General features: G+C 37.7%; 1 protein-coding gene across 1 annotated transcript; it reads left to right on the top strand.

Annotated features, from left to right (window-relative positions):
- The first annotated feature begins 1,783 nt into the window (after positions 1-1,783).
- Positions 1,784-22,992, top strand: LOC115414697 (histone deacetylase 2). The gene is given in 15 exon segments (XM_030127961.1): positions 1,784-1,966; positions 2,848-2,960; positions 3,185-3,302; positions 6,512-6,586; positions 8,074-8,212; positions 8,338-8,479; positions 8,625-8,717; positions 11,258-11,366; positions 11,495-11,536; positions 11,539-11,634; positions 14,105-14,213; positions 16,406-16,536; positions 18,848-19,003; positions 19,088-19,145; positions 22,597-22,992. Coding segments are annotated over 15 exon segments (1,467 nt in total). The 5' UTR covers positions 1,784-1,911; the 3' UTR covers positions 22,628-22,992.
- The last annotated feature ends 4,822 nt before the right edge of the window (positions 22,993-27,814 follow it).

Below are 27,814 nucleotides of genomic sequence, written 5' to 3'. Positions count from 1 at the left end.
TCTAAACCCACTTTATCCTCACTAGGGTCACGGGGGTTTCTTGGAGCCTATCCCAGCTACATAGGGGCGAAGGCGGGGTACACCCTGGACATTTTGCCAGTTTATCGCAGGGCTGAACATATAGAGACAATCACTCTCACACTCACACCTATGGGCAATTTAGATTAACCAATTAACCTATTAGTGCATGTCTTTGGATGGTGGGAGGAAGCCGGAGTACCCGGAGAGAACCCACACAGACACGGGGAGAACATGCAAACTCCACACAGAAAGGTCCCACCCCCCGTCGACTGGTGTTGGAATCGAACCCAAGACCTTCTTGCTGTGAGGCACAAGTGCTAACCACTGCACCACCGTGTCGCCCTTTTCTGTCATCCACATTTATTTATTATTCACTATTAAAGGCATGACACCAACTCACATGATCTGAAACATGATAAGTATCTTGTGGTTTACTGCTGCTGAACTGGGTTATATATGTTTATATATGTTTCTATCTGGTTTACTGCTGGCTGCTTTGTGCATCTCCTCTCACGCTTTTGTTTTCACATAAGTGACATTGTGTATAGATCGCAACCCCCCCGCCCAACCTGCTATAGGGAATTTATACATCATACTGTACATGTGTTTGTGTCTCTGCTCAGTCAGTGAGCCGCCCTAACCTGACCCCCAAATAAAGTGTTCAGGGTAACCCACTGATCCACACCTCACTAATTTCTTTGAATGGGATGGTGAGGAAGATAAAATATATGAAATAACTAAAACTAATACTTAAACTAAACTAAACTAAAACTAATCATTCAGAAAAGATAAAAAAAACTAGCAAATCTACTGTAAAAACTAATTAAAAGTAACTGAATTAGAGGAAAGAAAGTCAAAACTAATTAAAACTAAAGTATAATTAAAAATCCAAAACTATTATATCCTTGACACACACACACACACAAATATTTACAGCTTGGTCCTCCCCAGTTCTAAAATCCTGTCTGCGCCCCTGGCGCAAGCCTCCGTTTCTCACAATGCACGTCGCGACAAAAAATTCCAAAGATGCCCAAGTTACCTCCCAGTTTTGAATGTAAACACATGGCTTTGTTTCTGGTGGATGGCACTTCGAAATTGTTCTGCTCCTGTAAATGCACCAACATTCTATTGTAAATCAACTTCTCTAAAATCTTTTGAGAAACATGGAAGGACAGAGATTGGGCGGTAACTGCTAAATAAACTACAATCTCCAGATTTATATACAGGAATTCCTTTAGCAATTTTAAGGTCCTTGGGTATTATTCCAGTTCCTAAAGATTTTGTAAAGATGTAGGTCAATGGCTTCATTATTGAGGAACCAATCTTCATAATTAAGTTTGCCCTGACCTCATCATGACCAGATGGGTCATGGGTCATATCCAGATCGATTCATTTAGGGCAGGGGTCAGCAGCCCTGGTCCTAGAGAGCCACTACCCTGCATGTTTTAGATGTTTCCCTCTTCCAGCACACCTGATGGTCATTATCAGGTTTCTGCAGAGCTCGATGATAGGCTTATCATTTGAATCAGGTGTGTTGGAAGAGGGAAACATCTAAAACATGCAGGATAGTGGCTCTCTAGGACCAGGGTTGCTGATCCCTGATTTAGGGGGACCAAACGACCTCTTTAGCCCGGACATGGCCCCTTTAGCCCGGACATGGCCCCTTTAGCCCGGACATGGCCCCTTTAGCCCAGACATGACCTCTTTGCCTTGTCCACGGACCACTGTGTCCGTCCAGAAATGGCCCCGCCCCCACACATCGCCCCTCCCATTCACCGCCCCTCTGTCCGTCGTATCCTTCTTCTCCTTCTGCGTTGATGCCGTCCATTCAATCCTTCATCCGCCGAAGCAAATTCTCAATAACTTTTTGACACAAAAAGTGCTCCACACATGGCTTACACCACAGCGGGAGGGACTAAGAAGAAGGTCTGCTATTACTATGACGGTACGTCGGCGCGCATGGACCCAATTTGAGGCTCGCGGGAGTGCTAACATTAGCCGCTTAGCCAATGTGTTTGCTAGTGAACAGTTAGTTATGCTGTTTACATGGGCTAGCTTAGCTAACGAGCGAGCTAAGTGGGAGCGTTAATGACCTGTGTAGCCCCAGTGGTGTTCACCATTCTCTCACTGCATATTAAAAAAGAACGTAACTTAAGTTGAATACACTGTCTATTTTGCGTAAAGGTTACGGAGAACGTAAACGTATGTGAAATGAATGTCTGGGATGCTGTAATTGGACTGACGGAACCTTACTCTCATTATCATTGCTTGATGAGCATAATGCAACCACGGACCAGGCTTCGCAGAAAATACTTATGTGTGACTGAAGTACAAACACAAGACAATACAGTCCAAGTTCGATCTTAAAGTCACAAAGCGGACTGTGGAACTATTTGACGCACCGTGCCCACAGGCCTGATCTGTAACCTTAGTGTTAACGCCTGAGTGGGCCCAGATGAACACACTCACAGAGGGGGGGGGGCGTCCTGACCCGGAGAGTGTACGTACAGCCCCCAGTGACCCCAGCATCCCCCCAAGAGAAATCACTTATTTCTAAAGTCAGCTTTTTAGGTCAATGAGGACGTAATTAGTCATCGTTTGTGCTGAGCTGAGCAATGGCCCAGTGCCAGGTAGTGGATGTGAATGGTCCAGCTTTGGGGAGAGGGAGTTTTCAGACACCTGTGATAAGCAAATTGGGACTAAACCAAATGTGTGGTTGAATTCTCTATGTAAGACACTGCTCTTTTCCATCGTTTTTCAGAGTTTTCTATTTTTTTCTTGGAATTAGGTGAAAGCGTTCTTTTAACCTGATTGGTTTCTTTGCAGGTGACATTGGAAATTACTACTATGGACAAGGGCATCCCATGAAACCTCACCGCATCCGAATGACCCATAACCTCCTCCTAAACTATGGACTGTACAGGAAAATGGAAATCTATGTATGTTTACTCTTAATGATTTAGAGAAGAGAAGAGATAACTTTTTTGTGATCTGGCGCTATATAAATAAAATTTGATTGATTGAGTGATTTAATTGGTTTTCCCCTGTAAGTCGCTCTGGAAAAAAGCGTCTGCCAAATGTGTAAACATAAACATTTAACTACCTAGTCTGTGTGTTCTTATGGCAGTTTTCATTCATCTGTCTTTGTTGTGTTGTTTTGTAGAGACCACACAAAGCCACAGCAGAGGAGATGACAAAGTATCACAGTGACGACTACATCAAGTTCCTTCGATCCATCAGGCCAGACAACATGTCTGAGTTCAGCAAGCAAATGCAGCGGTGTAAGTACCCTCCAGAACCACATCTATTGTTAGACTGTACATTATTTTTTACTCTATTAGTGTTACAGTGTTGAAATGTGGGGAAAGGCATATAAAGTTAATATACAAACAGTATATACAATGCAGAAAAAGCCCATTAGACTTATAAATAACGCGGGATGTAGACCATACAAATGAGCTCTCTTTAGAAATAGAAGCTTTAAAATTTCCAGATTTGATTCAATTTAAAACAGCACAACTAATATTTAAAGCAAGACATAATGAACTTTATAAACTAGTTTAAAGGAATATGTAAAGTAATGTTTTTTAAATAAATATAAGGATGAGGAAAAGCAGTTTATGCCAGGACAGTAATGGGAGTGTTTAAAGTAAGGAATCTATCTGTATTGTTTCGTGCTGTTCTTTAATTAAACATTGTATTTATATAGTTTTTTCATTTCATTTCATTTTTTTTATTTATTATTGATACGTTTTATCCTAATTTTAAGCTGTTTTGCTCAGTTTTTTCTTTTTATCATGCTTTGCTGGTAGGTTAAGGTGAAAGAAAATTAGAAATTAAAGATTTTTTTTTTTTTTTTTTACAAATGATGAATTGCAGCAGTAAGTGTTAGGAGATATTGTATCAGTAGGTTTATTTCTCAATTCTATTCTGAATTACTGTTGTAAATGATGCAGAAAATATAAGATTCTTCTTTCTGCTCCTTTTCATTCATGATGTGGTCAATTTGGTGACATGTAGAAGCAGATTTTCTTTTTATCTTATGAATAGAATAAATCAATAAGCTAACTATTGAGAGAAGATGAATGTTACTATCACAAATTAAAGTAACTTCACTGTGTCGTGGAATTATCAGAGAGTGGATGTAATAACAGTCAACAAATAACACAACACTCCAAGATGATGAAGTCCAATAATGCAATAATGCAACTATTTAGCAATGACTGGTTATGCTGTCAGTGGAGGATTAAGTTTTGTGGTAATTACCTGTCAGCTATTGATATATCTTGTACCAAAACAAGTTAAAGTTCAACAGACCCAGATCCTGGCTCATCGAAGCCTCAAAATCACAGTTTACAAGGTAGATATCATGTCGCTCGGTCAAATCAGGGTTTCCGATTCATGAAAAGGACAGGGTTTGCATGAGATGTCCAATCACAAGCATTGACTGGTTGAAAACCAAACCGTCTGGTTAATGAGCAGTGACATCACTTTCTGTTTCCATCTCCACTTGTGCACATTCCCCTGTATTCAATCTGCTGCAATACTGTGTCCCTGAGTGCATAAAACCCATCCAGATGTCATTCTACCACTTTTAAACATAATGTTAAAAAACAGAGGAGTGGATGAGGTTGAAGTAAAGTTATGACTGAGTTCCCACTGCATCTGCCAAACCAGATCTTTATGGATTTGTCTGATATAGAATGACACCTTTATGAGGAGGGTCACATCCTCACACTTTATCTGTTTTGTTCAGTTAAAAGGAAGGTAAATAAAATAATAATTAATGTCAATACAAACGGGTGAGCTCAAAATAAATTGATGCACCTGTGCAAATGTACCAGGAGCTAAAACAGTATTTAAGACACTTAAAATCATGATCTAATGTAGGTAGAACACTGCGTATAATTTAACTCCTGCTCAAGCCTAACCTGTGCAGCATTAAAGAAATTGGTTATTATAAATGAGCATGTAGGCTTCACTGTTGTTGACCATTTGGACCTGTGAATGAGATTTACAGCATAAAATTTATCAATCAATGTGATTGATAAATTTGACACTGTAAATCTCATGAGCAAATGAGCAAATTAATTTAAGAATATAATACAGACTAAAAGCAATATAGCAGTTGGAAGGAAAGCTGATCATAAACTGTCCTTTCTGTCCAAGTTAATATTTTTTTAAGTATCATATCATAAATGCAGGGTACATCTGACAATCAGTTGTTTGCAATTGGCTGTTAAATTAATGTTTTTTTTTTAAAAATATATATATATTAAGACAGTTTGAGTCTGTGAGCTCAAGTCCAATGCAGTGAAACAGTCTGAGATAAGTAATGAACAAATATAAAGCCAGATTTCAAAGGAGTGTGTGAGCAGAACATGTATTTATGCTGCCCTTTATCCCTTTCTTTACCGTCTAATTGTTGAAACTATTAAACATATTTATATGTCAGTGGAAACGGCTCACCCGTGTGACCAAAAAAACGTGTCAACAAAGCTACTCTCAGATTTGGATGCTAAGTTATCTGCAGTGTAACGCTGTTCCAAATGCATATCACATTAAGCAGACTTTGTGTGTTGCTGAAAGACTGTGACCTGAAGTTCTTTAGTCATTTAATGCTTGAACTAATTTATTCAGTTACTTGGGTTTTGTTCCAGTTTGTTTGTCTCTGGTCTGCTGCAGCACATTTAATTAGACAAAGTGTCAGCTGGCCTGTCGTACATCAACAGGTTCGGTTGGTCGGGTCTGCAGTGAATGTAGAGATTAAAAAAAAAAAGTTTCCAGTCCTGAACAGAGTTTGTGACCTCATGCAGAACCAGAAATGAAAATGTATCATTGTTTAAACCTGTATGCGAGCTCTGCTCAGTGCGTCTTCAATCACGTAAGTAGATTAACTATAATGGTATGTATGTGTATTTCTGCGAAAATGATAATTGTAATTAACAATTTTCAATCGGGGCAATTAATTTTTCATACAGCTTTATACTGATAGGAAGCTAAATGTTTGGCTGTTGTGTGGAGACAGGGTAGGTTTAAATAAGTTTACACTCCGTCCCACTCCTTTTCCAATAAACAAATTAAGTCATATGTTATAAGTTTTCATGTTTGCTTGGAATCTGTTTTATTTCTATCCACTAATGTAGGTTTATTTTATATTTAAGTGAACAGTTAGTGTAGGCCTGGCTGAAAATCAAACTTTCAATCCAATTCACATTTGTTTGATAAACAGGCATGCCCACATCCTAATCTGAACGACCAATGGGCAAACACGTTTTGCTAAACTAAAGCAGAATTTTTGTGCTCGGTCCATATGCACTACCTGTGTGTGTTTACATATCAGGATGTTGGTGAATGTCAGACATTCTCTGAAACACAGATGTGGAGGTCCTGGTGTTAGTTTTGTCTGTATGACAACATTCGCATCACTGGTGTCCCTGGTCGGCTGATGCATTCACATCCTTAATCGCTGTGCGTTTTAATCTTCCAGTCAACGTCGGAGAGGACTGTCCTGTGTTTGACGGCTTGTTTGAGTTCTGCCAACTCTCTGCTGGAGGCTCAGCTGGTGAGTACCAACAACAGAACAGTTCAAGATATTTGATCAGTGATGTTTGCTGTCAGATCAGTGTCCAGGGAAGCTCCTTTCAAACTAATCTGAAACTGTGACAGTAGAGATAAAGTGTGTGAAGGAGTTGGGGGGGGGGGCTGTATCTGAAATCGTACAGGATGTCACTATTCTAGTTATTTTGATAAGCTGTGATGCTGTTCAGTAGTTTCCACCGACAGGAGAATGGCTGAATGTGGAGTTTGACCTCTGACCTTACAGTGCAACATATCTATAGATATGTTTCCCATGTCCTATTAAGTTTAGTCTGAACATTCATGATGAATCCTAATACTTCGTTGACCTCTGGAAGTGCCAGTGTTATAAATTATTCAGCACAAGGAGAGATTGTGAAAATGGCCAAATTAGGGATAGTCAATCTGCCAAAAAGGTCATATCACATTGGTTTTAACCCTTGTGCCCACCTTAAATTTACTACCCTCTGATTATCTTTGTGGAAAACATGTACACGCATTAAAAAACTGCTGTAAAATAATCATACGTCAATATTTTTTTTTTAATCAAATGGAATACAGTAAAAATATCAAATATCACTACTTTTCTTTTAAATGAAATCTTAACATTTAAGAATGTAGTAATGGCAGTGAGATTAAATAATGTTCTTGTAATGGAAGTCAATGGGGGATTTTTGTCCACAAGGGTAACCAGAGGGAGAATCTGACACTATAGAAAAAATGCTAATGCAATTACATAGATCTTGTTGCTAATCTTTGACATATCAAGGACTGTAATCACAACCAATTTCCCCTACTATTTATTATATGGAAAATATTTCTTTTTTTTGTGATAAATTATTCATAATTCAGTTAAGTAAACTGGCATTCAAAGAGTTAAAATCCTGAAAACTGTTGAATATTGGGTAGTTTATAACAGGTCTGAAATTAGTCCCAAATTTGCATTTCTTTCAGACTACCCCGGTAACTGTCTTTTCAAAAAGAACCCATCAACAAATTTAGCTGCTTTTACAGTTTGTTTGGAAACTTTTAGCAGCTTTTGAAAAGTGACTCAAACACTAAAACACACACGTTTTCCCTCTAAATATCTTGAAATGATTTTCTCTTTAATAGTCATAAAAATACACGGTCACTTCGTTGGTGTATTTAGTGATTTTTCAGACCCCTCTAGGTTCAGTAGGTATTAAGCATTTTAGATCAGTAGATGCTTTTGGTTGATGGTGGACGTTGGGTCTTTATGGGTTAATCGGTTTCAGATGTCAGCGTTTACAAACCAGAAAACGTCTACATTTACTGTATGTTGTAGTCAATCACTTGTTATCTTTAAGTATGCTCATTAATGTAAGCCTCGTGTGCTTTGATACTCTTTAACGTCAGCTCAGGTGGAATCAGCTTGTTGGCCGCTCCACATATCATTTTACTGTCAAGGAAATAAGGTCTTACATCAGGAAAAATGTTGTTTTCCTCCCTCAGCGGGTTCAGTGAAGTTAAACCGACAGCAGACGGACATCGCAGTGAACTGGGCAGGAGGATTGCACCACGCAAAGAAGTCTGAGGCCTCAGGGTTCTGCTACGTCAACGACATTGTCCTGGCCATCTTGGAGCTGCTAAAGTGAGTTGGAGACTGTTGACAAGATGCCAATCCACATGTGTACAGTATATTCTTTATGGGTGCATACATGTGGTCTGTCAGCCTGGTTCTCACACATCTCTCCCTGTGGTCGTCTTCCTCTCTAGGTACCACCAGAGGGTGCTGTACATCGATATAGACATCCACCATGGGGATGGAGTGGAGGAGGCCTTCTACACCACAGACAGGGTCATGACGGTGTCCTTCCATAAGTACGGGGAGTATTTCCCTGGAACTGGAGACCTCAGGGTGAGCTTCATCCCACACTTTAAAGCCTGAACCTGCTGTTTGTTTAAAGTTCTGCTGTCACCAATATTTTCAGTCAAACTGTACTCCCAGATGTATTGAATACTATGTTATTAGATTATAAATTTAGCGATGTATGTGTTTTTAGGATATTGGAGCTGGAAAAGGCAAATACTACGCTGTCAACTTCCCCCTGCGGGATGGCATCGATGATGAGTCATATGAGCAAATCTTCAAACCTGTGAGTCTGACAAGAAATCTGTCTACGTTCTGTTGCGCATAGCATTGTCATTTAAAAAGCACTGATCACTGACTGTCCTCCTGTGTTCATTCTTTAAAGCTGCATGAATCAGTCAGGTCATATTTATTTTATGAACCAGAGCAGTTCAGAACAGTTTTGATATTCATTCTTTTAGTTTGATATTGGCTTTCATTTTAATAATAATAATAATAATGGATTGGATTTATATAGCGCCTTTCTAGACACCCAAAGCGCTTTACATTATTGACCCATTATTCATTCGCTCTCACATTCTCCCTCTGGTGGTGGTAAACTACATCTGTAGCCACAGCTGCCCTGGGGCAGACTGACAGAATTTTAGTTGAAGTAATTTTCTGATTGTGTAAGTATTTTTCCTTTTGAGGAATTGACTAGTTATAGTTTTATTTAGGGTTGGAACAGCTAGTCGATGGCAAAGTAGAAGATGATGATGAACTTAGTTGTTCACAGGTCGTTGGTGATGTCATGCACTTTTGTTTAAGGAAAAATGTTTATTTTATTGATGCTGCAATATTTGTTCAATATTTAATATTCAACTGAATATTTGTTTAACAAACTTTGGCATTCAAAATGTTCATGTTAAGGAAAGATTTTTTTTTTTTGTTGCAATATCTATAAATGAAGGAGCCTTTTTTCTGTTCATAATCTGACTAGTCGACTATTGAAATAGTCATTAGTTGCCACCCTAGTTTTATAGAGTTTGAAAACATGTTTATTACACATGAAAGCAGTGTGATATGAAGAGGTGAACCTGTAGGAACAGGCTGAATTCTGTTGTCGTCGACCAGTTTTTGGGCAAAATTGGTGGGGAAAAAAGCGGTGTAAATGAAAACAAAGTTGATTATTATCTAGAATTATTTTTAGTCTTATTGAAATTGGTCCCTGGAAGCTTCCAAATCACAAACCCATTAAACACAATGAATCAGCAGACTGAGACTCACTGAGTCTTCATTTCAACTTGTGTGGAAAGTGCAGATGTCAAAGTAATACTATCAGGTCAGTTGTTTTGAAAGGACATGTAAAACCAGACTTGTAATACACAATAAAAACTGATTTTTTACCATATTATCAACCAAGTTGGTCTGTGTTTGATGCAGGAAGAGACAGTAAAATGATCTTCTAAGGGAGGTGACTGCATGAAAAAAAACATGTGATTGTGTTGTGTTGTGGAAAAGTGAACTACATCAACCAATCAGATGTCTTTGATCTTATGACAGCTAATTATTCTAAATAGTTGTATGTAGTTTTGTGAGTTGTAAAAATGGTTCACTGAACATGCTTTTTCATCATATTGTGACACCACCACTATTTTTCCTATGAAACGCCTGAGGCATTGCCTGAATTGTCATGTAATACTGTATATTACTTTATTTAACAGTAACGAATCAAATCGTTTCCTACTTGGATTTCATGTTTTTTATGTGGGATTTTAGGTTCAGTGTGTAAATACAGCATGTCCAATTAAAAAAAATAAATAAGTAACAGTCACACAGGTGAGGTTGTGCTGTAAATAACAAACAAGGCAAAGAAGGAAGTCTGTTTTTCTGGATGCAACATATACATTGTTTTGTAAATAGTTGTATGTAGTTTTCCAAAAAACCGCCTGAGGCATTGCCTGAATTTTCATGTAAATCGTTATATATAACTTTGTTCATTACTAAATTTGTAATTATTTTTGTGACATTTCCAATTTATATGTTCATTCTAAGTTATAAAAATGGTTGATTCAACATGTTGGGGGGGGTTAAGATAATAATAATAATAATAATAATAATAATAATAATAACAATAATAATGCAAAATCAAAAGTATTCAACAGCCAAAATCCACTCATCCTCCTAAGGACTAATTCAAGAAATCTTTGGTAACTACATTTTACTTTAGTTTGTGTCATAAGCAGAATTATCAGGCCACCCTGAAACAGTATGCATAAAAAATCAATATAAAAGGTTTCACTGGACGGCTTTGTAATCCAAGGTGATGTGGGATGGGAGCTGGATTTTTGTTCACCGACCGATAGGCCACAAGTTGTTGTGAAGACACGGTGTCCGACTTCGTCTTCGTTAGCAATTTCTGCAAAGATCTTCTCTGACGCAGCTACTGGTTGGATTAATTTCCGACCAGTAGTACTAATAATTATAATAATAATTATAATTTTTGAAATATTAAGTGCATTTACTTATAATGGTCCATATTAACATGCTTTATAACATGTAAATTGATAGAGATATCAATATAGTTCCTATTAATCACTGACAAAAATAATATATGGACTTTGATTGAATTAGTTGAGGTCTCCTCCAGTGAAAGTACCACCCACTTCTATTGGGAGATTGATCTCTTGCATCAAGACCAACGAGCTCTAACATACATACAGAACCTGACAACCTCACAAATTCTACTTGTTATTGATTCTTGATAGAACATGCCGGTTAGATACAGGGCCATTAGTCCTATATTTGTCTTGGAGCTCCTCTTGACAGTGGCAGTTCTGTGTGCAGGTTATGGCCAAAGTGATGGAGATGTACCAGCCCAGTGCTGTGGTTCTTCAGTGCGGTGCAGACTCTCTATCGGGAGACCGGCTCGGCTGCTTCAACCTCACTATCCGAGGTATGTAACACACACAGAGTAACGTCTGTTTATACGATATTCAGAATGTTTTTGTCTAAGAAGCTGACACAACTTCCATCCTACACTTTGAGGGTTCAGTGTTGCTCGGTGTCTCTTCTTTTAACCAGGTCATGCTAAGTGTGTGGAGTACATGAAGTCCTTCAACCTGCCCTGCTCATGCTGGGTGGAGGAGGATACACCATCCGCAACGTGGCCCGATGCTGGACCTATGAGACCGCTGTGGCTCTGGACACAGACATCCCTGATGGTTCGTCTCTTTTATATCCTCTGTCAGTTTGTTACTGAGCTACAGGAGGCGCTGTTTGTCCAAAGGTTATCCAGTTATAGATGATTCCTTCTAATTTCTCATTGAAGATGAGGAGATAGGAGATGTTTAGTGACATCCCCAGGCCAGAAAAAAACCTAAAAACATCTAAGCTGAGCCACAGCAGGGTTAGTGTGGGGTTTTACTGCTGTTGGGAACAAGGGCAGTGGCAAAGCCATTGAAAGGAAACAATGTCACTGTGAGAAGGTGTGGTATGATATCTGTCCGTGGGTCCCAGAACTGACCCAGGCTCTGTTTGTCTGTTACACAAAAGTATTTTTTAACAAATCAGTAGGAACAAAATACACCAGAACACCAGCAGAATAAAATGACTATATCAGTGTCATTGCAGTCAACAATCACAGTGTTAGAATGTAGGTACAAAGTCATTTTAAACAATTTTAACATAAATACTAGATCCATCCATCTTTTTTTTGTGACTACAGCAATATTAAACACTGTGAAAAGAGACAAAAGGAAACCATTTATGCAAAAACTACAAAACTAGTGTTGAAACTGAAAAATCAAGTCAGTGAGTCATGGTATTAAAATGACCAAATCCCCTCTAAAGAAATGCCACATTACAAGATGTGTCTGTCCAAACGTACAGCTCATAGGTTGATGTACTTTCATGTAGTGAGGACTTTCAGAGGGAAAAAACACAACATTAATCCTGTCAGATTGAGATGAAAATATTGACGCATTTACTGCCTTCACACGTTATGGGAATTATGGTAAATACTAGTTACGACGTCAAAAATTGCACATGAACGCCCCCTCACACTGGAGAACTGAGAGAAAATTTTGATCCACGAGCTGCTTAGATGAAAATAACCTTTGACCTTTTAAAATTTTTTATAAATTTTTAAAATCTTTTTTTCCCCATTTACTTATAATGGGCAAAATTTCAAATCTCTATAGAAGCAAAACTATTAGTTGAATTCATACCAAATTGGGTTTATAGATTGCCAGTGACCCAGAATAGATGTCATTACATTTTGGGAAAAGTATGTCAAAGTTAAATTTTTTTATGAATAATAAAAAAAAAAAAATTCCATTTACTTGTAATGGGTGAAGTTTCAAATGAGTGTAAAAACATACAAATTTTGTTTCAATTTACTTCAAACTTGGTACATATATGGGGCAATTGATATGGTGACATCACCACACGCATAGACATGATGACATCAGCTGGATCAATGCCAAAATAACCTACAATACGTGCGAGGGGTAGGATTACTTGTGCCTGAAACCGCTCGTTCACGTCATATTTTTGCGGTGTAGTTGGAACCCATTTGTTTGCTGATGTGTGCACAGATTACTCTGGTCTACAAGTAAAATGCTTCCAGAATAAGAACGGTGAAATTTTACCACGTGTGAGTCACTGATTTAAAAAAAAAAAAAAAAAAAAAATCAAGTCATAAATGCTGGTTGGCTGAAGTTTCCAAGATATAGTCTTGGGTCAAAATGTGAAATTTGAGAATTATTGAGAAAATGGGTTTAACTCCAAAGGAATATTTGTCTCAGATCTACTTCAAAACAGTGTCTGCACATGACAACACATTCACTTTACAGGTTCTACCTCGTGGAAGGTTTATAAATCTATTGTATAAATGTACATAAACCAAAATATATGTGGAATAAGACTTTATCACATACCTTGAAAACATCAGCAAACCGGCACTTTGGTCATTTGTTTTCCAATTAATCTTATTAAAATGCGTAACATTTAGTACATTTAATCTCTGAGGCAGATAATTTCTAAAAAAAAATGTAGACCAGTGTTATTATAGGTCATGAAAACAGTCTAAAAACCACTGAAAGCTTTATAGCTGCTGGCTCTGTCAGACACTTATTAATATTTTAATAAACGTCATATTCAGTCAACCACACACTGGCTTTATGAAAGAGAAATGTAGTTTATAATGAGTCTGGACCAGCTTCAGTGGCGTTAAAGTAGCTTTCGTTGAATAAGAAAGGCACGAGGTTGTATGTCGAAGAAGTGAGGGATCCCCAGCAGTCTGAGGGGGAGTGTGTGGGGTGTGGATTATACGAGTTCACATCCCGTTCACTGCCTCTGCTCACAAGGAGCTGAATCAGCATGTCGTCTTTCCACTGTGTGTAACATAAGCGCGAGGACGTAATCACTGCTTGTCCAATGGGCCAGCGCTTCTCCTAATGGAATTTCAGGACATTAACTAACACCCCACCCCCCCATTTCCATTCAGCCTCCTCTCACTGAGGGTCAGAGCAGGTTAGAAAGTAAATCACTGGAACAGGTGTTAGCGCTATGGTTTTATTCCAAGCACTTCATAATTTGACGCTTGTTTTACCGGTAGCTCATAAATCTTCCCCCAGTGCGTTCATATCTGCTCTGATACTCGGTTTACTTTTCCTCATATTTCTGTCACAGAACTGCCATACAATGACTACTTCGAGTACTTTGGACCAGACTTCAAGCTGCACATTAGCCCCTCCAACATGACCAACCAGAACACACAGGAGTACATGGACAAGATCAAGTACGTACCTCCACAACTGGGGCTGTCGATTCTGAATTTAACTGACCATGTGATTTTTTTTTTAATGTGTCCCTGTTATCTGAGGTCTTCCTGACTGGCTATGTGCAACGTTACCAACTCCTCAGTAGTGACAGTGTCTATTTTTAATCCTAAAAGTCACTACTAGTTGCTAGAGGTGTGTATTGGTAAGAATCTGGCGATATGATACAAATCACAATACTAGGATCAATACATACAATATATCACAATATATCATGATACTGTTAAGAAGGCAATTTTTTGTTTGTTTCTTTTTTAAATGATTTCCTTGAAGAACTGAATTTCACCAGAAATATGCACCAATACTAAACACATTTTCATTTGATCAGAGCAGGATCTAATGTTATATCACAAAATTTTCCTGTTAAAACTTAAATTATGTTTTACAAATGTTATAGTTTAAGATCCTGTTCAAATGTTCATATCCTATTAGTTCATAACTAACATCATAACATTACTTTTGTGCAATTCCAACAAAGGAACTAACATTATTTAAGAGTGTTAAGTAATAATAAATAAAATGTAAACAAAAATGAAACAAAAATGAACCTCCACACTATCTGCATTCAAATAAATACCTAAAAATATCGATACAGTACTTTTTAATATCGATGCAGTATTGTGAAATGAAATATCATGATATATATTGCAGAACCGATATTTTCTCACACCCTTACTAGTTGTTAAATGACATCATTGCCAAATTTTCATAATTGTAAACGTGCATGTAATTGTAATGATGTAGAGAAAAAACAGTAATGAACAATGTAGGAGAGAGGAATAACATTGTGTTAGAGACAAAAAGTGAATATAAAAACACCCTAAATACGTTTTGAACTACAAATGAACTATAATCTATTTTTTTTATTTTTTTTTTTACTCATGTCAAGTGTTTGGTTTGGTTTTTACCTTCAGCTCTTGCTGCAGGGTATTGTCATCAGTTTGTAATCCATCTGTAGGTGCAAAAACTTTGGCATGGACTGAAGGCTGAAGGTTTTCATCTGCTGGCACGTTATGTTTAACCTTACGGTCCACATAGGAGACTACAAGTCACAGTGAAACATGAACATTTTTAACCATAACATTTTTAATATTCAGTCTACATTAACCCATAAAAAATCCAGTCCTACTTTTGTGACAGTTCCCAAATATTTTTTTTCTCTCTTTTTAACCTTTTTGGAGTGATTTATCACCATCTATTATAATAATTTCTTCTGTATTTTGCATTTTTCTGTGAAAATTTGGTATTTTTAATGTTTAATTTGCAGATCATGTAGATGTTCATAAAAGCTCAGATTAAGGTTGAGGGTTATTCTATCAAAAACAGAGAAAACTGAATAAAAAGTGACTTTTTCAGTCAAATATATCAATAATTGAACATAAAAACACAAGTCTCCATTCACTGTCATTGATCCAACTCCATAGGTTTTACTGGTGAATCAATGTTGTGGAAGATGATGGTGTTTCCACGGTAACTACGGAGCCTCTGAACGTCCAAATGAGTCATATCTGATGACCATGAAAAGATGACACACTGCATGTTACACTATTTATTATTTACATGCACTGATAGGATTAGTGGATCAACTGGTATTAAATAATTTCCATCAGTAGATGGTTTTGGTTGCCAGTGGCTGTTGGGTTTTTATGGGTTAGCAATCGAAATGGACCAAAAAGAGACAATAGAGAAAACTGTCAGTGTCAGTGGGACTGATTTATATTCAGTGATTTGTTTTAGACAAATAATACGTGTTTTCACATCAGAGTCTCCAGAAGTCTCCAATAACACCAGAAAAAGGGGATAGATTTGTCACTAGTGGCTTTTTTGATAAAGAGTCTCTAGAGGAGTCTGAAAAACCACTACATTTACCAAGAAATTGTCTAAGTGTGAAACACTGACTATTACAGCTACAGACAGACCGTGGGTTTATATGACTGGGACAGAGAACATCATTTCATGTCATTTAGAGGAAAGATGTGAGTGTTTTAGCGTTTGAGTCACTTTTCAAAAGTTGCTAAAAGTTCCCAAACACATTTTAAAAGTAGTGAATTTGTTGCTTTTTGAAAAATCTTGTTTGGGTAGTCTGAAAAGTTGCTAAATGTAGCAGCAAAAGTGCAGAATTTGCATCAATGGTCTGTGGTTGACTGTGCAGGCAGAGGCTCTTTGAGAATCTGCGGATGCTTCCTCATGCTCCTGGAGTCCAGATGCAGGCCATCCCCGAGGACGCCGTCCCAGACGACACTGTGGATGAGGACACAGAGGATCCTGACAAACGCTTGTCCAGTAAGACAGATTTCCTATGAAACAAGGCACCTCTTTTTGTCTCATGACAGTTGATTAGTATTTGTTTCCTGCTCAATGATGGGAACTAAACTCCTAGAACAAAGAACAATAAGAGTTTGTGTTTGTCAGGAACAGGTGCACGCTCTGCCTTCTATTCATGTGCATAAATGTATGTGGTGAAAATGTGGACAAAATAAGGTTGACCTGTTCCTTCATACGTTTGTAACGTAGCAAAATACATAATAAAATGAATTCCAGTTCTGCTAATCATACGTATTTTAGGGCTGGGAATCTTAATTATAAGGCCAATACGATACGCATCTCGATACAGCATCTCCGATCTGATATATTATAGATAAATGTGTGGCATCTCACAACGCTATACGATACGATTCACACCCGAATCACGATACAGAGAGATTAAGCACATTCTGATACAACACATTCATTCTGGTAAAAACAAAAATATGCAGTATAATTGAATGAGCTTGATTATTTATTTATCAAATAAGACCATGACTTTTCACTAAATGGCTTTGTGGAATTTCAGAACACATGCCTCACATACAGTCAGTGAAAAAGGACTTTGTTTCCAAAGTCGTTTCTCTGCATGTTTCTAACACTCAACTTCTTGCTCCCTCACTGAATCCATTTGTAATGGAATGTATTTGTAATATACGTAGGTAAAACAGAAAAAGTTTTTGTCACTTTAAGAGACACCTGCGCAAGGTATTCTGGGATGCGCTGTTAGATCTGTGACTGTTTAAAGCTGCTGGAGACTTTCATCACTAATTTTTCATCAAATCTGTCAAACCCCAGTCATAGTCTCATCATGAATCCGTAAGTCTTTCTGTGATTACTCACCTGAATCTCTTTCCTCACGGTGAACAGTTTCGAAGTGTACTCCACCATAAATAAACCATTTGTTTACAAACAGAGCCGGTAGGTAACTCGGGTATCTTCGGAATTTTGTCATGACGTGCATTGTGGGAAGCGGAGGTTCGCGCAGCTGCTGCAGTGCAACCATATGATATCATATGGCTGCAACAAACACCCTCCAGCCGTTTCCATGTTGTTTTTTGCAGCTGCCGCTGCCAGGCACAGCTTTAAGGAAGTATCTCCGGCATGTACGGCAGTATTCAATGCACTTGATACAGTAAAAAGTACACATTCAGAAACCACATGCCATCACCTCCCTTCTAAGTCTGTCAGATTCAGATACAGACATTACACTGTTCACCTGCGGCGCTCGTGCCACAGTGCATCCACGGAACTGTTTGTGTGCATTGTACACATCCGCAAATCCACAGCGCACGTTAACGCGGGTCTGAAGAAAAGCAAAACTTTACCCAAGTAAACAGTAACACTTTTACATGCAAGTAAAAATATATTCTATTGAACGGATTGAATTTTATTGATACAAACATTCAGTAACGGATGCATCGCAATATCATTCTAAACTTTTCAGTTACTCGCGGCCTCTCTACCGGTGCACTTGGATCGTGCACACATGTCAGCATATTGATAGTATTGGATAATCTTCCCATCCCTAACGTACATGAACATTTCTTCAAGGACAATATATGTAAATATTTTAGTAACATCGAATGTCTGACCAAACACGTAGAACTAAAAAATATCTATATAAAATATGGGGACTTTTTTTTTTTTTACCTGAAACTTTGTGAATTATGAAAAAATGTAAAATAAAATAAGCTAATGTGAAAGCGCTGTCTGTCACCATTGTCGTTTGCAATTTCTTCAAACATATGAGAGGAATTTTTGAAATATTAAAAATTTGCCTGTACTTATAATGGTCCATATTTTGATGGTTTATAACATGTAAATGGTGAGATGAGTTACGATTGAGCACTGATAGCAAGTCATAAATGGGCTTTGATTGAATTAGTTGAGTTATCCTCCAATGAAAGTACCACCTACTTCTGTTGGGAGATTGATTAATTGATTGATTCATTCATTCATTGATTGCATCAAGACCATAGGACTCTAACATAGAGACGGACCCTGACAACTTTACCAAGTTCAACTTGGTATTATTGATTATGGATGAACATGATACTGAGATACAGGGACATTGGTCCTATTTTTTTCCTTTCTTCTTCCGTTAAAAAATTAAACGCAGTTCTATTCTTTTTTTACTGTTTGTTTTTGCAGGGTTGTGATTAGCAATAGTCTGACACTAATGACTGATTATTTTGATCGTTCTGCTGGATTTCCATAACATTCAGTGTCGTTTTCCCTTCCTGCACACGTTTAACTGAACAGTTTGTTACTGTTTGTGTGATTGCAGTTCGTGCCACAGATAAGAGAATAGCCTGTGACGAAGAGTTCTCCGACTCCGAGGATGAAGGAGAAGGCGGCAGGAGGAATGTAGCCAATCACAAAAAGGGAGCGAAAAGGCCCCGAGTGGATGAGGACAAGAAGGAAGGAGAGGAGAAGAAGGCTGGTGGGTGAACTGGACGTGGAGTGGAATGTGTCATTCGTCTGCAGGAGTGAATATCTGTTGAATCCTTATTGTTTTTCTTCTCAGAGGTAAAAGAGGAAGAGAAGACAAAGGACAGCAGTGCTGAGAAGACGGAGTCAAAAAGGTGAAACACCGCCGATCAATTTACACAGTTTCATTCATCACACATCTGTGCCCTGACCATGGATATTACATCTGTATTAACTCCCCTTTTCAACCATATATCTTATTAACCCTTGGGGGGCAGAGCCTATTTTGGCAGTTTTTCAGGACTTTTGATTTTGCCTTTATATACTACATATAGAAATGTTTACTATACCCATATTTGGTATCTTTTTTTTTTCAGCACAGCTTCATCTATCTCATCTGCCTATTATTTTTTCACTTTAGCCTACTATATCAACACAAAAGGGCAAAAAAACACACAAATTTAAAATCCAATTTGAAAAATGTATATAATTTATTGCATAAATAACACAAAGATGCTTAAAAAAAGCCTTTTCAAAGATTTTAAAAGTGAATATTGGTTCCAAATATTAGGTATATAAAATAAAAATTGTAATAAATTAAAACTATACTCAAATATTTGACATAAAAGCAGATCTTTACATAGGGGGTTTCTCTGGTAACTCAGTACACACAGAGGCCTGCAGGCACCACAGACCTGGTGTGCATACTACATTGATAAATAGGAAATTTCATACACTTTTACATGTCTGTCTGCGTGCAGATTTTTCCCCCTAAACACAGAATTGAAAGTGTGAACACAATGCCACTTTTGTGTGTTCAGATGGTTACCATCTAAACAAAGCCTCTGGGATCCGGTTACAAAAAGTTGCAGTTTCAGTGACTGAAAATGCTGTTTTTTTGTGGACGAAATTCCTATTTGATACAAAACTTCTGCGGATGTGACCGAAACCGTGTTGTCTGGACAGGGGATGTTGTGTTTCCTCTTGAAAACGAGGAGGGAGTTTTTGTTTAATTTTTATTTCATGCAAAACATTTTAGTTTTTTTTTTTTTGTCAACAATAAGGCACATTAACACTTTCAGTGCCATAGGCCGATTAAATCGGCTTTACGAAAACAACCTGTAAAGTGCCACGGGCCGATCAGATCGGCTTTGGAGAACACGCCATATTTGTGTACAAACAAACCATCCACCCCCCATTTCTTTCTCACATTTCGATGACGTTCTTTCTGTGTCCCCCTTTTGAGACCAAGCAGACGGGAATTTGAGGTCACGCGACCGAATAATATTTTTATATCTTTTTAATGTTTCTTATTCTCCGGTGTTTCATCAGAGGGAGCCCTCCATGCCGGGGGGCGGCTGTGGACTCCGGGGCTGTGGCGCCTTCTCTCACTGGGGTCCGCTCCTTTCTGGTGGGTGGGGGTCCCAGTTGGCCCTCTCCCACTAGTTGGGATGCGGGGCTGTGTTGCTGGTGCCTGGTCGCCGGGGTCGGCGGCTACATCCTGGTGCGGATGGCTCCCTGAGACAGCGCCTCCTAAATTGATGTTTTACTTTACTTGTACATTTTGTTCTGGTCTACCCGTGCTCAGTCAGTCTTCTTAAGTATGTGTGAGCTTGTGGGTTTGTGTGTGTGTGTGTGTGTGTGCGTGTGCGCGGGTGAGTGGGTGGGTGTGGGTGGGGGGCGGTACTGATTTTTAAACTGATATGTAAAGCACTTTGTGCTACAGTTTTTAATGTATGAAAAGTGCTATATAAATAAAGATTATTATTATTATTATTATTATTATTATGAATTATGCAAATTACGATCAATAATGAATCAGCTGCGTCCGGTGCGTTATGAATCTAATTAGCAATCGGTCGGATGTTACCGAGCGGTTTCCTGCAGGATTCTTCAAATATTATAAAAACGATGCGAAATACTGAAAAACGGCCAAATTCTGTGGCACTTTTAAGGCTTATTAGCCCCTTAACTGTCTGGCACTGAAAGAGTTAAGACAGTTTTAGTGTTTTTAGACCATCAGTGCAGTCTAGTCATCGTCTCACCTTAGTCATGGGGAAAAAAGGTCATTGATGAACATATTACGTCTCGTCTGATGAAATTAACCCTGCTCACCATATGCACTTCTACAGCTCGGCAGACAGACCGTATGTTTTTATGACTGTGACAGAAAAGCATTTGGTGTCATTTAGAGGGGAAATGGGTGTGTTTTAATATTTGGGTCACTTTTCAAAAGTTGCTAAACTTTCTAAACAAATTTTAAAAGTAGCTAAATTCGTTGCTAGGTGCTTTTCAATAAAAAAAGTTGGTATTGATGTGTCCCTCTCAAGCAAGGTTGTCAAACTCATTTTAGTTCAGGGGCCACATTCAGGCTAATATGATTTAAAGTGGGCCGAACCAGTAAAATAATATAAATAATAGGATAAGAACTTTTGAGTAAAAAAGTAAATTTTGTAATGAAAATGTTTGCATCTATGAATTGTATTTGAACATAACATGAACAAATATGAACAACCTGAAAATTCTTTAGTAAAATAAGCGCAATGTCAACAATATTACGCCTTAGTTAATCATTTATACAAAAGAATCACAACTTAGAGATCACAGTGGATCTACAAATACACAAAACATTAAATAACACAGTGAATATTATTAAAATTCCACATACTTCTTCTAAGACATTTCAGATATTCACACTTTTTGTAAAAGGCTAGTTTGTAAATGTAAAGATGTTTGTGTAATTTTACTTTTTTTTTTATTTTTTTATTTTTTTTTTAACACTAAAACACAGGTGTCAAACATGTGGCCTGGGGGCCAAGTCCGGCCCGCCAAAGGGTCCAATTCGGCCCCTGGGATGAATTTGTGAAATGCAAAAATTACACTGAAGATATTAACAGTCAAGGATGTTAAAATCATTTTAGGTGATTTCGGTGTAAAGTGGATCAGACCAGTAAAATACTATCATAATAAACTATAAATAATGAAAACGGTCAATTTTTTGTCATTGTTTTAGTGTAAAAAAAGTAAAATTACACTAAAATCTTTACATTTACAGACTAGCCTTTTACAAAAAGTGTGAATATCTGAAATGTCTTAATAGAGATCACAGTGGATCAACAAATACACGAAACATTAAATAACAGGGTAAATATTATTAAAATTCCACATACTTCTAAGTTGTGATTCTTTTGTATAAGTGATGAACTGAGGCATAATATTGTTGACATTGCACTTATTTTACTTCAGAATTTTCAGGTTGTTCATATTTGTTCATGTTATGTACACGTACAAATTGTAGATGTAAACATTTTCATTAAGGAATTTTACTTTTTTCACTCAAAATTTATTATCCTACTATTTATATTGTTTTACTGCTCCGGCCCACTTTATATCATATTAGGCTGTATGTGAACCCTGAACTAAAATGAGTTTGACACCCCAGCTCTAAAGTGTTTTAGCTGCTGGTGACTCACATCATAAGTAAGAGTTTTAGGATTTTTACTGGTTATTTGACTTGATAAGATTTTTATACACGAGCGGGACCTTTAGGTGTGTCTACACGCAGACTACCTCTCATCATGTCTTGTGTTCCTCGTCTCCTTTCAGTGTGAAGACTGAGCAGACCAGCAGTGCCTGAATGGTTCTTAAACCGACCCAACCCAAACGGTGCTGTCCTCCCTTCAGGATCCAACTCCTCAGCTGATCACCACTGGAAGCATGATATTTATTACAACTCTCCATTTTCTACTTGTAAATCTCCGCGTGAACTGTTGAGCTTTGTGTAGTGTGTCTGTGGATGTTTCTGAAGTCACCACTTGAATTCAAACCATTATCACTTTTTTTCCTATTATGATTTTTTTTTTTTTGTTCCAATGTGCTTGATCTTCTGAAGGAAAAACTTGTTTTTAGTAAACTGTGGTAAAACCTGTAGATGAAAGTACAACAATATTATGTCTGAATTTTGATATTTTGCATTTGTCAATAAATAACTTTTTATACAAAGTTGGGGACTATGCCTTTATGATACAGTGGAGTTGTAATTCCGCCTTTTGGCCACATGGGGGCACTGTAAGGCAAGCTGAGAACACACAGGTGGCGAACATTGTCAATTTGGCAAATGTTATTTAGCCAGCAGCCTTATGGTATATGCTTAAGAGAGTAATTAAACCTAATTTAGGATATTTGATGCTGTAATGTCTAATTTCAGTTCGTTCAGGCCTTCAAGACGATACAACTGTTCTCAAATATCCCTGAAGTCCGTGTTCCTGGTGTCTGGAAAGCAAGTAAGCTGTAGATTGACGTTAATTTTGTGTCATACTATGTTTTATTGACACGTTTAAGGTTTGCCGAACAGAAAAGCACAGCCTCATTATTCAGAAAATGTTCGTCCATTTAATCTCACAAGTTCGTTTCTGTTGTAGTTTGTCAAGGAAACGTTAATTTGTCAGATATCTGAATGGCGTTCAAGAGGCAGCAGGAGACTTTAACATGAACAAGTGCTACCTGCTAAGCTAACTCAAAGGTAAGCTAACAATTAGTGGAATGCTAGCACTGACAAACTCAGTGTAGCCATTAGCTTAACGTGTTTGTGGTTTTTTTTTGGTTTGTTTTTGTGGAGGTGGAAGAAGGAGGCTATTGAGTTAGTCTGAGGAAAAAGGCTTAACCTGTTCACACCTGTGCTCTGTCTAAACCAGGGGTGTCCTACATGTTTCAGATGTTTCCCTCTTCCATCACACCTGGAAGCCATTCCATCATTATCAGGCTTCTGCAGAACTTGATGATGAACTGATTATTAACCCTTTCATGCAAGAATTTTCCAGAGGTTTTTTTAAATTTCTTTTTAGGCATGAAAAAACAAAACAAAACAATGCGACTGTTTTTAATGGAGTTGCAAAAATGTCCACTCAGCTGGACACCATGCATGTAATTTCTGAAGCAAAGAAACATGTATTTACTAATGGGGGGCTTATTTCAGGAAAATTTCCTGATTCAGCTTTAGCCCACATTTTCTAATGCTCCCATGTCTTGGGAATACAAAAATGTGAGAAAATTTTTTTTAAAATCAAGCTCAACCCCCCACCCCCACCCTGAAAATTACTTTTTCAACCCTGAAAACATGGGGGTTTTGTCAACTTTCAAACCTTCTTCACTTTTGACAAAGTACAATGTAGCAATATGCTCATGCTGGGCCCTTAAAAGTTTTTTTTTTTTTTTGTGAGACATGTCATGTCTTCAGAGTGCACTACAAAAGGTGTAGTGTCAAGGTCAAATTATAGGTCAAAGGTCACTCAGATGGTCCAAAATGCATATTTCATGGAATTCAGCTGTTAATGTGAGTTCTTCCAAATGTTGGGCTCAGGTTCTCTCCTCTTAACACATCTATTGACCACAAACAACTTCCATTCAATAAGACACATTAAACACAACTATTTACTCAATGTATTCTCCATATAGACATGTCAAAAATAACAAGCGGTAGTTTCACATGACTTTGTATATGACATGTACAGTCTACTCTCGTTAAACCGCCCGCCGTTATACCGCCATTTCCGCTTATCGCCATCCGCCAGCCCAGTTCCATGCACAAACAACACTTATACCATTGATTTCCCGACCGTTATACCGCCAGCGGCGCGGCGCGGCACCTCCGAGGTGCGGCTCCCAGTGTTGTCTTTTCCGTGGAAACCGGGTCGAAATGGCTCTTTGAGTGTTAAAGGTTGCCGATCCCTGCCTTACAACATAACAGAATCAAGATTTATTTAGAAACGTAATTAGAACGGGTTAACGGAGGCAGCATAGACATCATATAGTAAAGACATGCACATTATGGACGCAACCCGTTGTAACGCCATTTTCGCTATACCGCCAATTTGGCCGTGAACGGAAGTTGGCGGTATAACGAGAGTAGACTGTATATGTCCCGTTGCGGGCGACACGGTGGTGCCTCACAGGCAGAAAGTCCTGGGTTCGATTCCAACACCAGTCGAAGGAGGTGAGACCTTTTTGTGTGGAGTTTACATATTCTCCCTGTGTCTGCGTGGGTTCTCTCTGGTACTCTGGCTCCTCCCACCATCCACACACATGCGCTGATAGGTTAATTGGTTAATTGGCCCATAGGTGTGAATGTGAGAGTGATTGTTTGTCTCTGTATTTTCAGCCCTGTGATGAACTGGCGAAATGTCCAGGGTGTACCCTGCCTTCACCCGTAAGTAGCTGGGATAGGCTCCAAGTGACCCTAGTGAGGATAAAGTGGGTTCAGAAAATGAATGAAGGATGTTAAAATCCTTTTAGATCACTTCAATCTAAAGTGGTCAGAGCAGTAAAATACTATCATAACATGTAAACAGTGAAAACAGCACATTTTCTTTGTTTTAGGGTTTTTTTTTGTAAAATTGCACAAAAATGTTTACATTTACAAACTAGCCCTTTATAAAAAATATAAATAACCTGAATATGAACAACCTGAAATGTCTAAAGACAAGTATGTGGAATTTTAACAATATTTTGCCTGTTACTAGCCTAAATGTTTTGTGTATTTGTAGATCCACTGTGATCTGTAAGTTGTGATGCACATATATAAATGATAAACTGCGGTGTAATGTTGTTAACATTGCACTTATTGTTCCTCAGAATTTTCAGGTTGTTTGTGTTACATTCAAGTACAGTTCGTAGATGTAAACATTTTCATTATGTAATTGTACTTTTGTCACTCAAGAACATAGAGAAAACTTTGGAGTTGACATTATTTATAAGTTGTTATCCTATTAGTTATATTATTTTACTGGTCCGGCCCACTTTATTATCATATTAGGCTGTATGTGGCCCCTGAACTAAAATGAGTTTGACACCCCTGCCATAAAGCATCTGACCTGTCCTGCTCAGTGATAGACATTGACCTTGTTCCAGTAAAATTCCACTCAAGTAAAATCTTAGCAGAGTGAATATTGTTGCAGGAAAGTGAAGATGAGTCACAGTCACATATTACAGAACAGATTCATGTACCGGCAAAACTGAAGGAGCTAAACTGAGCTGAGTGGAATAATAATTTTCAAGTTTTTTTTTTTTTTTTTTTTTTTTTTTTTTTTTTTACATAATTGTACTACTCATTATTTACATTCTTAATTTGCATGTTTTGGCATATGATCTGTGGATAGATGGCATATGATCTCTTATTGTGGGATGAGGGAACAAGTTTATGAACTTTGAGGTGAGGGAAATATCTAATCTGTGTTACTTTTGCATTCAGAGTTGGTGTTAAATCTACAGTAGTTAAGAACGCAGTGATCAAATTAAGAATAACTAAACTCCACAGACCCAGTAAGGAAAAGTTTTGGCTTTTTTATATTAAATAATTGTCTTGATTGGAAACAGCGTAATGTACAGTTTTGTTTTTGTTTTTTTTAATCATTAGGCCCATTTATTATTATGATCATTATTATTATATAATTTAAATTAATGTCCTTTTGATAAATGCATCGTTGGGCCTCAGGAGGTTAAAGTATCATTAAATTTGTAGGTTTTGCTGGATTTGAGGTCTGCTTTTTTTGTACTGTATTTTTGTACTTTTTGGATTTGCTCTGACTAAACCAACAGCTAATATCAGGCTTCTCAACTAGAATTAGAGAACTAATTAGTTACAAAAATAAAAACACTTTCCTATTTTTAGTGTTACTATATTCGATGCATATATTTGCATTTTTATTACTTAAATGTTCAGTTTCCCTCATAAAAACTCAAACATCCACCAGCAGCCAAAACCATCTACTGTTGTAAATGTTTAATACCTGTTGATCCACTAACCCTATCAATACATGCAAATAATTGGTGTAAAATGCAGTTATTCATCTTTTCATGGTCAACAGATATAACCCATTTGGACGTTCAGAGGCTCCGTAGTGAACGTGGAAACACCATCATCTTCTGTATCGTAAATTCACTAGTAAAACCCATGGAGTTGGATCAATGACAGTGGATGGAATCACTAGGTTTGTGTTCAGTTAATGATATTTAGTTGAAAAAGTCAGTTTCATGTCCTTTTTTTCTGATTTGACCTAATAATCTTTGAGTTTACTGAGTTTTAATGAACATCTACATGATCAGTGAATTAAATCTAACAAAATACCTGATTTTCACTGAAAAATGGAAACTGCAGAGGATAATATTACAATAAAATGTTAAGTTGTTCAGGATAGACCTAAAAATCATTTGGAGGGTTGACAAAAATAGTTGTGGGTCTTTAAGGGTTAACAGAGTTGATTTTTTATTTTTTTATTTTTTTTCAAGGGGGGATTAAATCTGCTTCTCAACCAGCTACAGCACGGTCCATCTCCAAACTATCATTATTTATTACCCAAAGTCTAGTTTAACTTGGTTAATGTGAATATAATGGTACAGGTTTAGTGTCTCCACACTGACTGTACGGGTGAACTTCTGTAAAATTAAATTTTTCATATTAACTCTTGAATGCAGACTCTTCTGTTATGTGGAAGGTTCTCACTCAGCTTTATCTACTTTCACACAGGTCAGGAGCTCCAACACTTGGATTTACTTTAAGTTGTTCTAAACCTTTAGTTGTACAGATCCACATCCTACTACTTAACTCTGAATATTGTTTTCAAAAGTTTTCCAAGACAAATTCCATCAGCTGGTGAAGATGATCTGAGACCGGTTGGACTCAGATTGTGTATTTAAAGGCTGGATTTATCTGGGAGCAGCTGCAGCCAAAACCAGCTCAGAGAAATGGAAAAGTAACCAACAATGAAATTAGCAAATGATCTGATAACAGGATTTTTTTTTTCCTCTCCAAAGAAATGACAGATGCAGC

Source organism: Sphaeramia orbicularis, chromosome 24 (genome assembly GCF_902148855.1).
Source record: "Sphaeramia orbicularis chromosome 24, fSphaOr1.1, whole genome shotgun sequence".
Lineage (NCBI taxonomy): Eukaryota > Metazoa > Chordata > Actinopteri > Kurtiformes > Apogonidae > Sphaeramia > Sphaeramia orbicularis.
Note: the sequence above shows the minus strand (reverse complement) of the source record. Positions and strands in the feature narration are given on the sequence as shown.